Source organism: Delphinapterus leucas, chromosome 21 (assembly GCF_059928025.1).
Source record: "Delphinapterus leucas isolate spDelLeu-1000000601 "Yukka" chromosome 21, BTC_Dleu_Yukka2, whole genome shotgun sequence".
Taxonomy (NCBI): domain Eukaryota; kingdom Metazoa; phylum Chordata; class Mammalia; order Artiodactyla; family Monodontidae; genus Delphinapterus; species Delphinapterus leucas.
The window spans coordinates 12,801,579-12,814,295 of NC_143149.1; the positions used below are offsets into that span (position 1 = coordinate 12,801,579).

The 12,717-nt window shown below is 48.2% G+C and overlaps 1 protein-coding gene across 3 annotated transcripts in view; it reads right to left on the minus strand.

The window, feature by feature from the left end:
• Nucleotides 1-12,717, minus strand: part of IRF2 (interferon regulatory factor 2) — an 85,387-nt gene that overhangs the window by 33,487 nt on the left and 39,183 nt on the right. For all 3 annotated transcript variants that reach the window (XM_022570939.3, XM_022570938.2, XM_022570941.3), the window contains one exon: nucleotides 7,179-7,274. In XM_022570939.3, the coding sequence (XP_022426647.1) occupies nucleotides 7,179-7,265 (87 nt within the window). In that variant the 5' untranslated portion in view covers nucleotides 7,266-7,274. The remainder of the gene's footprint in view (nucleotides 1-7,178; nucleotides 7,275-12,717) is intronic.

Below are 12,717 nucleotides of genomic sequence, written 5' to 3' on the forward strand. Positions count from 1 at the left end.
GTTGACTTGGACTCCATGGAGATTAAAACCCAGGAAAACCATATTTTTTTAAGCTCTTAAGGTAGGTCTGATAATTTCTAGGTATACGGATCTCTGCACAATACACTGGATCAGGAAGGAAAATGTCAGTAGGGATTTTCCACCACTTTGGTCTCACACAATGCAAGATACAAACGGTCCCCACCGACCCAAAAGGGACTTGGCCCTCCCCACAGAACATATTGCAAAGCCTGAACTAAAAATATGTCAGAACATTTGAGATCTCCTCAGAACTGTTAAAAGGGAAAATTCTATGTATTTAAAACTTGGTCAGTAAAGAAGAACTGAAAGCGAGAGATTTTTCATAATTCCCTCCTTGTTCATGCTGTATCATCCACTGAGAGAGGGCAGGGTTTCAGGTTGGCCAGATTCAAAAGGGCAGTGATCAGAAGAGGGCTGAGTAAAACTTTATATCTTACTGTAGATGAAAATAAGAGGGCAAAATCACTTAATGCAGTTTCTGACGTTCACATGAAAGGGAAAAACGTGCAAATGAATTTATTTCAGTGAAAGAACTTTTCCTGAACTACACAACCAGAATCTAAAGGTTTATGCTTAAAGATACAGATCCTTAAAGAATCTGCTGTTGTACTTTCTTCTAGGACAAAGGAGATCTGGGGTGACACAATCTGAAATCTATCTCCTAAGACACAAAGTTGATTTTATAAGTAGATCTTTTCAAGCATTTGCGTGTCTGCAGGCACACACACACACACACACACACACACCTCCCAAAACTAGTTTCCCAGAAACCATGCTCAAACCATGAAACCACAAAAGTAATGACTGAACCTAGCAATTATCCACCATGGATCCTCTTTAAATGGGCAAAGGATGTGAATAGACCTTTTTCCAAAGAAGATAAATAAATGGCCAATGAGCACATGAAAAGGTGCCCAACATCACTAATCATCAGGCAGATGCAAGTCAAAACAGCAACAAGATACCATTTCATATCCTCTGGGAAGGCTAGAATTTTTTTTTTTTTTTTTTTTTTTTGCGGTACGCGGGCCTCTTACTGTTGTGGCCTCTCCCGTTGCGGAGCACACGCTCTGGATGCGCAGGCTCAGCGGCCATGGCTCACGGGCCCAGCCGCTCCGCAGCACGTGGGATCTTCCCGGACCGGGGCACGAACCCTTGTCCCCTGCATCGGCAGGCGGACTCTCAACCACTGCGCCACCAGGGAAGCCCCGGCTAGAATTTTTTAAAAAAATAAACAGAAAATAGTAAGTGCTGGTGAGGACGCGGAGAAACTGGAACCCTCACACATCGCTGGTGGGGACGGAAAATGGCGCAGCCATTCTGGAAATCAGCTTGGCTGTTCCTCAAAAAATTAAACACAGGGCTTCCCTGGTGGCACAGTGGTTGGGAGTCCGCCTGCCGATGCAGGGGACACGGGTTCGTGCCCCGGTCCGGGAGGATCCCACATGCCGCAGAGCAGCTGGGCCCGTGAGCCATGGCCGCTGAGCCTGCGTGTCCGGAGACTGTGCTCCGCAACGGGAGAGGCCATAACAGTGAGAGGCCCACGCACCGCAAAAAAAAAAAAAACAAAAAAAGCAAAACACAAATTACCACATGATCCAGTAATTTCACTCAAAGAATTACAAACAGCTGTCCATGCAAACATTTATACATGAATGTTCATAGCAGCACTACTCAACAACAGTCAAAAGACTGAAACAACCCACAGGTCCACCCACTGATGGAACAGAAAAAGAACGTGTTATACATGCATAAAATGGAATATTATTCAGCCACAAAAAGGAACACAGTATGATACGTGCTACAACAGGGATGAACCTTTAAAGCACTGTGCTAAGGGAGAGACACCTTCCACCAAAGGCCACATGTTGAAAGAGTCCATTTATATGAAATATCCAGAAAAGGAAAATCCAAAGAGACAGACAGCAGATCAGTGGTTGCCACGAACCAGGGCAAGGAGAGTGGGAAGTGACTACCTCATGGTACAGTGCTTCCCTCTGAGGTGATGAAAAAGTTCTGGTCGTGGCGGCTACATAATATTGTGAATGTACTGAATGTCACTGAATTGCACATTTTAAAATGGTAAATTTTTTTAAAAACTAAAACAAAAAAAGTACATGTAACTTTTAACTAGTTTTTCAAATTGCAGAACTACGTTGAAAGATAAAGATGGCAAAACTCATTTTAAACCTGAAAGAGATTCTGACCAGTAAACATTCTGGTTGTATGGGACAGGGAGGGCGTTGCTCTGTGTAGACTCTGTGACATCAGGCTGTGCCATCAGAATCCCAAGCGCCGGGTCCCCACCCCTGGTGTCTACACACAGCGTGCATGGAAGGACTAAATGCAGTAGCGGAGCTACTCATGTTTAGATACATAGAGACCTCTGCCCACCTGCAGGCAGGAGAGAGAAGCCCGGCTAGAGTTGAGAAGACGATATGATCTTGAGCAAAGCAGAGCAAACACAGCTTGGCCCCAAACGGAAACTAGTCCTCTTATCTCCCTGTGCCCTTCACTCCCCCAATATTTACAAGATGTTCCGATGTCGTTTGCTATTTTTGTTTGGACTTCTTACTTTGTTCCGAGATGACCTGATATTTACACAAGCACAAGCCTGCTCTCAAAGTGCAGAGCAGGAAAAGGTCGGGAGCTACCTGATGATCTCCCAGGCTTGGGGAGGGGCCTTGGTGCCTGGTCCAGGCAGATCTCCGGTAAGAAATAAGAACGTCAATAACCAGGGTTGGGGGGCTTCCCTGGTGGCGCAGTGGTTAAGAATCCACCTGCCAATGCAGGGGACATGGAGACCTGGTCCGGGAAGATCCCACATGCTGCGGAGCAACTAAGCCTGTGAGCCGCAACTACTGAGCCCACAGGCCACAACTACTGAAGCCCACGTGCCACAACTACTGAAGCCCGTGCACCTAGAGCCTGTGCTCCACAACAAGAGAAGCCACCGTAATAAGAAGCCCGTGCACCACAACGAAGAGTAGTCCCTGCTCGCCGCGACTAGAGAAAGCCCGCGCGCAGCAACGATGACCCAACGCAGCCAGAAATAAATAAATTAAACAAAACAAAACAAAAAAAACCAGGGTGGGAATCAATCGGAGCGAAGAGAAAAACGGTGAACCTGAATGCGACCACCTCCTTCCTTCCTCAAGAAACAGCCCAGGGAAACCACAAGCAAAAATGAGGACAAATCCAGAACTGAGCTGGTCTCTTCAACAAGCCAATGGAGAGACGGAAAAAAGGGAGAGCGCACCATACATAGTCAGGAACCAAACACAACCTGCGCACACTCTTTGGATTCTGATTGAACAAATCAATTGTAAAAAGATATCTGGGGAATACTCAAGGCATTCTGAATATGAACAGGGCAGTAATGACATTTTAAGTGACGATTACTTACGATTAATTTACGATTACCTATAGTGGTATTGTGGCTCTATAAGAAACCTTCTTGGATCTTATAGATGTACAGTGTCAGGGAGCTGCTTTACCACACACCCCACAGATCCTTTTTAAATGTTAATGACTGTTCAATCTAGATGTGAGTTTTAAATCTAGATGGGAATTTACTGCACTATTCTTCCTAGTCATTAGATCATTCAAGCACACTATGTCTATTTGCAAATATTCATAATAAAAAGTAACTGGCCCAAGCCACGACCCCTTTCAAGAACTAGTTCTAATATTGCTTTGCCAAACTTCCTCACCGCTCCTCCAGAGGAACCCAGAGGACCTGTTCCATCACCCTCCACCCCTCATGTATTGAAAGGAGGAGGTGGAAACAAATTTAAGGCATTAATTAACCACCTATTTGTCTCTTACTAAGAACGCACTGGGTTTGACGGTGTCCCCATTTGAGAGACACGTGACAGCTGCCAACCCCGTGTTCTTAAGTCTAATTATCTTAACAGAACAAAAACAGAGTCACTGATGTTCCTCCCCTTCAAGCGCCCATCATTCATCCATTCATTCTCAGCACGATGTTACCTCCTGGGTGTTGGGCATGAGGCCTGGCACTGAGCTCGCAGCAACAATCAAGACAGCCCTGGTACCCGCCCTCTGGCACGGCCAGCCTGGAGTGCCTCACCGTGAGGACCGACACTTGGAACACAGCTAAGGCACAAGTGAATGACAAAATGCCGCAGACAGCACAGGTGTTCCAGGAGTCACAACAGGCTCCAGTGGGAGAAGAGAATTTGGAATGGCCTCAAACCACTCAAAACATGAACAGGGATTCTTTTTTTTTCTTTGCGTATGCGGGCCTCTCACCGTTGTGGCCTCTCCCGTTGCGGAGCACAGGCTCCGGACGCACAGGCTCACCGGCCATGGCTCACGGGCCCAGCCGCTCCGCGGCATGTGGGATCTTCCTGGACCGGGGCACGAACCCGCGTCCCCTGCATCGGCAGGCGGACTCTCAACCACTGCGCCACCAGGGAAGCCCACGAACAGGGATTCTTAGGCTTATGAACGGGCAGGAAATAACAGTAGGGTCTGAGTGAAATATTTCTGTGGACAGACGAACACCAGCCAGCCTGAGTTGGCAGAAACCTATAAATAGACGCCCTGGGGAGCTGTGGGTATGGAGAGGAAATGCCCTGAGGCCACCTGAGGTCTACAGGGACAGGCACGGCTCTGTCCGCATTGGGCGCTCAGGCAGCCCACAAGCTCCTGGCACAGCGCTGTCCTGAGTGGTGCCGTGTGCTGTAGCCACAGCACACCCTCCTTCCTTCAGCCTGGCCCACACCCAGCCCAGCAGAGGACAAGGGGACGGTCTCCTGTCCCTCTGTACCAGGGAAGGGAACTCACGAGCCAAGAGCCAGAGAGGGGTCAAGTGTTCACTTGCACCAAGAGGCACCCATTCACTTTCTGGTCCTCTATCCGAAAAACACGGGCACAGTGGCCGGAGGAAAAGGAGTCTCAGTGCAGAGTACCGGTGAGGAAGCTACCCTGCGAGGATGTGTAAGTTCCCTACAGCCGTCGTAACAAACTGCCACCCACTGGGCAGCTTTACCACCACAGAAACGGATTCTACTACAGTTCTGGAGGCCAGCAATCCAAAAGCAAGAGGGCAGCAGGGCTGCATTCCCTTCAGAGGCTCTGAGGAGAATCCTCCCTTGTGTCTTCCGGCTTCCGGCGGTTCCAGGTGTTCTTGGCTTGTGGCTGCATCACTCCAGTCTCCGCCTCCTCTTCCGTGGATGTGTGTCTCCTCTTCTGTGTCTTGTAAGGACCCCTTGTCGTTGGATTGGCCCAGCGGGATAATCCAGGATGATCTCATCCGCAAATCCTTATGTTAATTACACCCGCCAAGACTCTTTTTTCCAAATAAGTTCACATCCACAAGTTCTGGTGCTCGGGATGCGGACCTATCTTTTGAGGGGGCCGCCATTCAACCTACTACAGAGAACAAACTGTAGCACATCAAGCACCCACCTGGTGCAGGAGACGCAGTGACACTGTAAGTGCGCCACTGCATCGAGCCAGCCAAAAGGGGTGGGTGGGTGTTAAAAACAGAAAAAGCAAGACCAAACTTACTTCTCTTCGGAAATCAGCAACATCTGCTTTAATTTCACACCCTAAATCAACAACAGGCAGTGTTACTTTGTTCTTCAAAATAGAATCCCACTAAACCTACAAGCCTTGGTTTCCTTGTCTGCAAAATGGAAAAAATAACAGCATCTACCCCATAGTGGGGATTATGGGAGTGAACGCACGATCTGGCGTAGAGAAGTGCCTGCACTTCACAAATTAGTTTTATTATGACCATTATCACTATTGTTGTTCTTGTTCTTGAGGACCCTATGTCTCTTCAACTCTCCTTTGACTATCATCTCCCCTTTACTGACACCTCTGCATGCGCCCCTGCTAACCCAGCAGGACAAGGGGCAACCTGACTTCTTGTTTGTTTCTTTGCAACAGGCTAATTACAAAGCCCCTCCAGGATATAAACCTAAAACACAATAGACATTGCAAGCCTGGAAAAATATATTGTTTGCCATTAGACCTTAAAATATATGACAGGTCACGTGAAGTGAGCATACGCTTTACTTAAAGTATTTCTGTTTACTTCTACCCCATCTTGTTTCAGAAGGGACTCAGATCCATTCAAATACATACACTGTTACACTTAAAATAAGTGAAAAAATAGGTAAATGAGGGGAAAAGAACAAAAAGAAATAAGATCTGAGAGATAACTGAAAAAATAAAATGAAGCAAGGAGTAACATTAGTAAAAAAAAAAAATATGCTGCAATATTTTGTACTCTTGTTAGGAGCGGCCACAATCTGGCTCGAAGCTCTGGAGCACGTGATACAAAGGTAAAGGCTGACCTGCTAAATTATTCATCGTGTCCTTAAGATTAAAAACGCAGGGGGGAGGCAGAAGAGGAAGAAGACATTTGCTCCGAAGAACTGCAATTCCTGGTAGTGCGAGAGCAATCTCTCTCTCGGGCCATCTAAGAGAAAGCATGATGTATTCGTTGCTTTTCTAGATTTTAACTAAATGTTTTCAGGTGGTCTTTACTTTTACATCCAATGTCTTCCTGATTCCGCCATGAGAGGCAGGATCAAGTAAACTGAGAGTTTTCAGGTTGATAAAAGTAAGCAAGTATTTATGTATAGATAGGGGGTGTAAATGATGCAATACTGCTTTTTTAGGACAGGTAGGCACACAAACAGGATTTCATGATAAAAATAAAACCATTTTTTAAGACAAAAACAAAAGTTTTCTTTACATAAAGAATACTGAAAAGAAAATCAATATGCTCCATTCCCAGCAGAAAGCCCTACAGTTTCCATGTCCTCTAATCCTCGAAAACCAGAAGCAAGAAAGGTATTTAGAGAAGGAAAAGGGTAAGAATTACTGAACAGAAATACAGCAAGAAGCTTCCCATCAACAGTCATCCACGAGACCAGAGCCTTACCTCGGGGTCGAGGCTACAGTCTGAGAGGATGATAAGTCTTCCTTGTATGATAATTTCATATTTTCATGATCCTTTTTGCTTGGTTGTTTTTTGTAAATAATAAGCATAATATTTTGGACACGAAGAACAGTTTCACTTGCGGTGATCCACAGGCACCGGCTTAGTGAGGGTCTCTCTCACACAGATACACACACCCATGCGCATACAAGCAGACGCGCACACACGCACTTACCTTGTTAAGCCACTTCAGCCCTGGTATCGTGTTTGAGTTGATCTGTTCTTCCAGCCACGGGCGCATGCGCATCCTCTCCACCGGCATGGTGCCCTTCTGCAGAAGAGAAGCAACACATCAGGCATTTCTGCTACCCACTGTCATGTCTGCACCGTGAAGTCTGACACCCCTGCCTGACCCTCTTCTATTTTCCTCTTCCTCAAAACCGCACAGCTTATGTGTACATGGGGGCTGGGGGGCCCTGAGAGCTTATCAGGGGCTTTGCCCTAGAGCCCCCCGCCCCTGCTTGAGTGCGGTGCTCATTCCCCAGGGGCCGTCTCGGTGGGGTGGTGGTGCAGGCCACCCCTGCTCTCAGCTGAGAGGGTCCCATGACACAGAAACTCGGCCAGTCACAGGGCCCGGACACCTAACGCTGGGCTGTGTTTACGGCAGGTACCTTCAGTGTATCAGGTACTCAGAGGACCAGGGCCTGACAAATACCTTTGGGTATTATCCTTCCAAGAGCCGAGGGTGGACAGAATAACCATGTCATTCCTCGAGGGTATCTGGGTAACAGACGCGTGTCGAAGCCCGGCATGGGCACTCCCAAGCGCTTACGGAATCAGTTCACGCGATTCCAAGGCCTTTCGCCCACTGGCCACCCCTCCTGATGTCGTCTGTCTCCCTGCAGAGTGCACCAGCCTCCGGCTCTGGCTTCAGCATCGCTTTGACGTGAAAGCATCTCTTTTTTTTTTTTTAGTACTTTTTTTTTTAAGATTAATTAAATTAATTAATTAATTTATTTATTTTATTGGCTGCGTTGGGTCTTCCGTTGCTGTGCGCTGGCTTTCTCTAGTTGCAGCGAGCGGGGGCTGCTCTTCGTTGCGGTGCGAGGGCTTTTCATTGCAGTGGCTTCTCTTGTTGTGGAGCACAGGCTCTAGGCACGCAGGCTTCAGTGGTTGTGGCACATGGGCTTCAGTAGTTGTGGCACGTGGGCTCAAGAGTGCAGGCTCAGTAGTTGTGGCACACGGGCTTAATTGCTCCGCGGCATGTGGGATCTTCCCGGACCAGGGCTCGAACCCGTGTCCCCTGCATCGGCGGGCGGACTCTCAACCACTGCGCCACCAGGGAAGCCCGAAAGCATCTCTTATTTGGAGTGTTCCCTCAGGGTCTTTCCTCACTGCCATGCGCCTCCTCTGGCCTGGGGTCACCTGTCCTCCACCAGCCCACATAACACCTCTCTCCCCTCCTTCCAGATGCATTTCTAGACAGTCTTTCCCTTGTCCACCTAAATACACCCAGAGCGGGGTCACTAACACAGTGCCCTCTATCACTCATCTTCAGCCTGTTTACACGGAAGTTTAAATTCGATGCAGGATTCAAAAGCAGAGACAATGGCGACCAAGCATCCATTCCACAGGACTTCGTGCACAGTGGGATATCATCCTCTTTTCAACCCTTGGCTGCCTCATCTTTCCTTTATTCATTTTCTCCTCCAAAAACGAGCTCTGAATATTCTATTCAGATGACTTCAGGCTGAGATGGTCAAAGTCTCAGTAATCTCCTCGTCCAGCTCACAAAGGCCTTCCCATCTCCCCTACGTGCAGCTGCTCCGCCACCTGGGGCCCCGCCCTCTGCCTGTAGAGTCTAATTCAATTCTGGAACTAAATCCTAGCCCCTGCCTTTCCCTTGGCCCTCTGCCCCACTTCTGACCTACTCGCTGTCTCAGACGCCGCCTGCCGCTGCCTCTCTGTTCCTCCTTCCTGGCCTTGCCAACCCCCAGCAGTCCTCCAAGACGCAGCCTCCGCCCTCCTCCACCACGAGGCCCCCCGCCCCGGACGCTCCAGCGGAAGGAACCCGTCCCCCTCCAGGCCCCACAATACCCAGGGATCCTGTACTGCTCATTTGAAAATCGAACATTGCGTCAGGGCAGCTATTCCAATGTTGTCTTTCTTCTTATCTAACTCTTATCTTAAATGTAAACTTTTCAGCTGTGCTCAGCCTCTCTTCCTAACCAAAGTGTAAATTCACTGGGAGTAGGAGCTCTACCTCTTCTAGGTCTTTGGCTAATCCTACAAAGCCTAAATGCGGCCGTCCCCCCACTCCGCCCCCCCCCCCCCGAGATGTGCAATACAAGGACCAGGCCAGTCCTGAAGATCAGGCAAGGTGCCGTTACCATGGCAGGCTGGCCCCGCCCACTCATCTGGTGTCTTCAGGAGTGACAGGAACTGCAGGGACAGTCCAAAAGGACATGGAACGGCCACAGGGAGCCCCCAACACAGCTGCTCTGAGTGGGTCTCAAGTTGTTCCACTCACTCTTTCACCCACCCACTCAAAGATCATATATCAAGAGTGATGTTCCAGGAATAGGAAGAAAGAAGACAGTCCCTGCCATCTAGGGACTCCCAGTCTAGCGGGAGACAGGGGAGAAGATAATTCTCACAGCCCACGGAGCATCCTGTGTCCAGGATGATAAGAGGAGTTATGGAGAGTTCTGGGAGCGTCAGGAAAAGCTGCCCACATTAGATGCACTGGGCGAGTGTGCACTGTAAGGGCTCTGCCCAGTCAATCCGATCAGATCCTCCTTCTTGAGAAGATGTTAAGACACAGAAAGAGCGCAGCTAAGTCAGGGCAGTAGGAAGAGTAGCTACGTAGTGACACGCGCTTCCGAGGGGACAAGATGACAAGCTCAGCAACACAGAAACACGCCCCTGCTTCCAATCCGTCATTATAATAATATATTCCTCCCCTATTTTTTTTTTTTTTTGCGGTACGCGGGCCTCTCACTGTTGTGGCCTCTCCCATTGTGGAGCACAGGCTCTGGACGCGCAGGCTCAGCGGCCATGGCTCACGGGCCCAGCCGCTCTGTGGCACGTGGGATCTTCCCGGACCGGGGCACGAACCCGTGTCCCCTGAATCGGCAGGCGGACTCTCAACCACTGCGCCACCAGGGAAGCCCCCTCCCCTATTTTTTTTCACAGACAACCCATTTGGAAAAAACGGTCACCTGAAATAGTTCAAAAAGCTTTCTGTCTTTAAAACTAAAGCCTAGGGCTTCCCTGGTGGCGCCGTGGTTGAGAGTCCGCCTTCCGATGATCAGTGTTGTTAACAGCAAAGATAAGAGCTGATTACAAAACCTAGACCAGTGCTTCACCGACATTAACGCACATACAAATCTCAATTCAGCAGGGTTTGGTGAGCCCTGGGACTCTCTATTTCTAACAAGCTCCTAGGTCCTTGGACCACACTCCACGGAACAAGGATCCAGACTCGCCTGGCTCCTCCGCGACTCGCTACAAAGTCTGGTCATCCTGGCGGCCAGGTCTCCTCTACTAGTCTCAGTGTGACAGATGCTGCTGTATCATCCACCCGTTGGCCCAGCCCCTATTTCCATCCTGTGTGTTTCTAACAAGGACGCAGCTCAGCCAAACCTCAACGTTTATCGCTCACCTAGCCAAAACACTACGGAAATCACACGTGTAAAAGCTGTTCTAAGTCAGTCATCAGGGCTGTCATTAATTACAAGCAGATTTTTAGGAAAAGCAAATATAGCAAATATCTGATCCGAGTAGGGAAAACTCTATTATCAAGGGCTTCACTTATTTCAGGTTCTATGGTGTTGCTGTTTTTAACAGCTAGGACATCCCCGATGATACACAATGAAAGGTAACCCTTTTACCTGGAGGCACTTCCTCTGTCTTACTTGATTTTACAGCCTGCTCCCCCGCCCCCTGCGACAAACACACTGAACAGGTAATGAATTACCAGTGGTCTTGCCACACAACCCAGAATAAAAAGGTTGCCATTTGACATAGACTTCTCATGACTCTCAAGTATGCATCCTCCGGTGAAAGAAAGGAAAGGTAGAATTCTACATGCAGCCAGCACCAGAAACTCATGCCTACGTGGCATGTGTTTTCTAGCTTCTATCAGTGAAATTCAAGATGATAGACTGGTCTTCCTTCTTTAAGGCAAGTTTCCCATGGGCAGCAACACCCAGGCCAGCGTTGCTTGAACAGAGCTGAAGAAGGCATGGAACTCGGTAGAGAAGACAAAGAGGTGCTATTTTTGCCATGAGGACGAAAATACACCAGAAATCGGGATGCTCGTGTTCCAGTCCTGGCTTTGTCATTACCACTGTGTGTCCTCGGGCCAGTCACTCAATCTCTCTGGTGGATACTTTGATCATCTAGAAAAAGGAGAGGTTTCACAAAGATAATTTCTGAGGTTATCTGTGATTCTAGGAATCCGTTGGTAACATGAAGGCTCATAATCTGATCTATCTTTTCTGTAAGCTTCATTTCTTGTACACTGTGCTGTTTTTAAAAGTGAAATGCTTAAATTTATGGTTCTATAAACCTAAAATATGAAGCTTCTACCCTCAAGCCTGACTTTGGAAAATCAGCTATCCTTACATCTTGGAGATTTCGGGTTGGGATCATCTTCAAAACCATGGCATTGGCTACAAATCAATTCAGTACATGGCAAGTATTTAGAATATTACTGGCACCAGGGCTGCTCCATAAAGGCACATGAGCTGTTCACTGTGATACACAGGACATAAATCGCATCCCCCATGAAGCTGACAATGCTAACTGTGGTCCTGATTAGTGTCATTAACAGTGATCTTGAATTCTAACTTAAATAACTGAGGTTCGGGTCTTGGAATAGTAACAGCAATGGCTACTACTACTGAGCACTTCCTATATGCCACGCAAGAAAACCAGGGTTTTCTGGGAGCTTCTCACTTCTCTTTTAACCCTAGGAGGTAGGGACTTTATTACCCCATATTTCAGATGAGGGGATAGGTTGGGGAACTGCCCAAAGGCAACCTGCTGGTCAGTAGGGGAGCCCAGACTCTCGTTCAGGTCTGTCTGCAAATCCCCAGACTCAGAAACCTTAATGCCTGTCTTCCTCTCACTTCAGAAAGTATTCAGTTATGATGGTCTTTTAACTGTTCTACTTATGGAGGTATTCCCAAGCCCTCTCTGTTTTGCATACCACTGATGTATCAGTCATCCTAAAATACCACTTAAATCATGTTAGTGTTCTGTATTACAGACTTCTAAACATCTCTGCTAGATTTTAGATAATAAAATCCTTGGCTTGACAGGGTGCTGCTTCTGGTAATGGCACGGTAGGTAATTCAGACCTAACTCTCCTGGTGAATAACTAAGAAACCTAAACAAAGTGTGTGTTTTTTGTTTTGTTTTGTTTTGTTTAGCAGCATTGGGTCTTTGTTGCTGTGCGTGGGCTTTGTCTAGTTGAGGCGAGCGGGGGCTACTCTTCACTGTGGTGTGCGGGCTTCTCGTCGCAGTGGCTTCTCTTGTTGCGGAGCACGGGCTCTAGGCGTGCGGGCCTCAGTAGTTGTGGCACGTGGGTTCAGTAGTTGCGGCTCGTGGGCTCTAGAGCGCAGGCTCAATAGTTGTGGCACATGGGCTTAGCTGCTCCGCGGCATGTGGGATCTTCCTGGACCAGGGATCGAACTCGTGTCCCCTGCATTGGCAGGCGGATTCTTAGCCACTGCGCCACCAGGGAAGTCCCACAAAGTGTGTTTTAA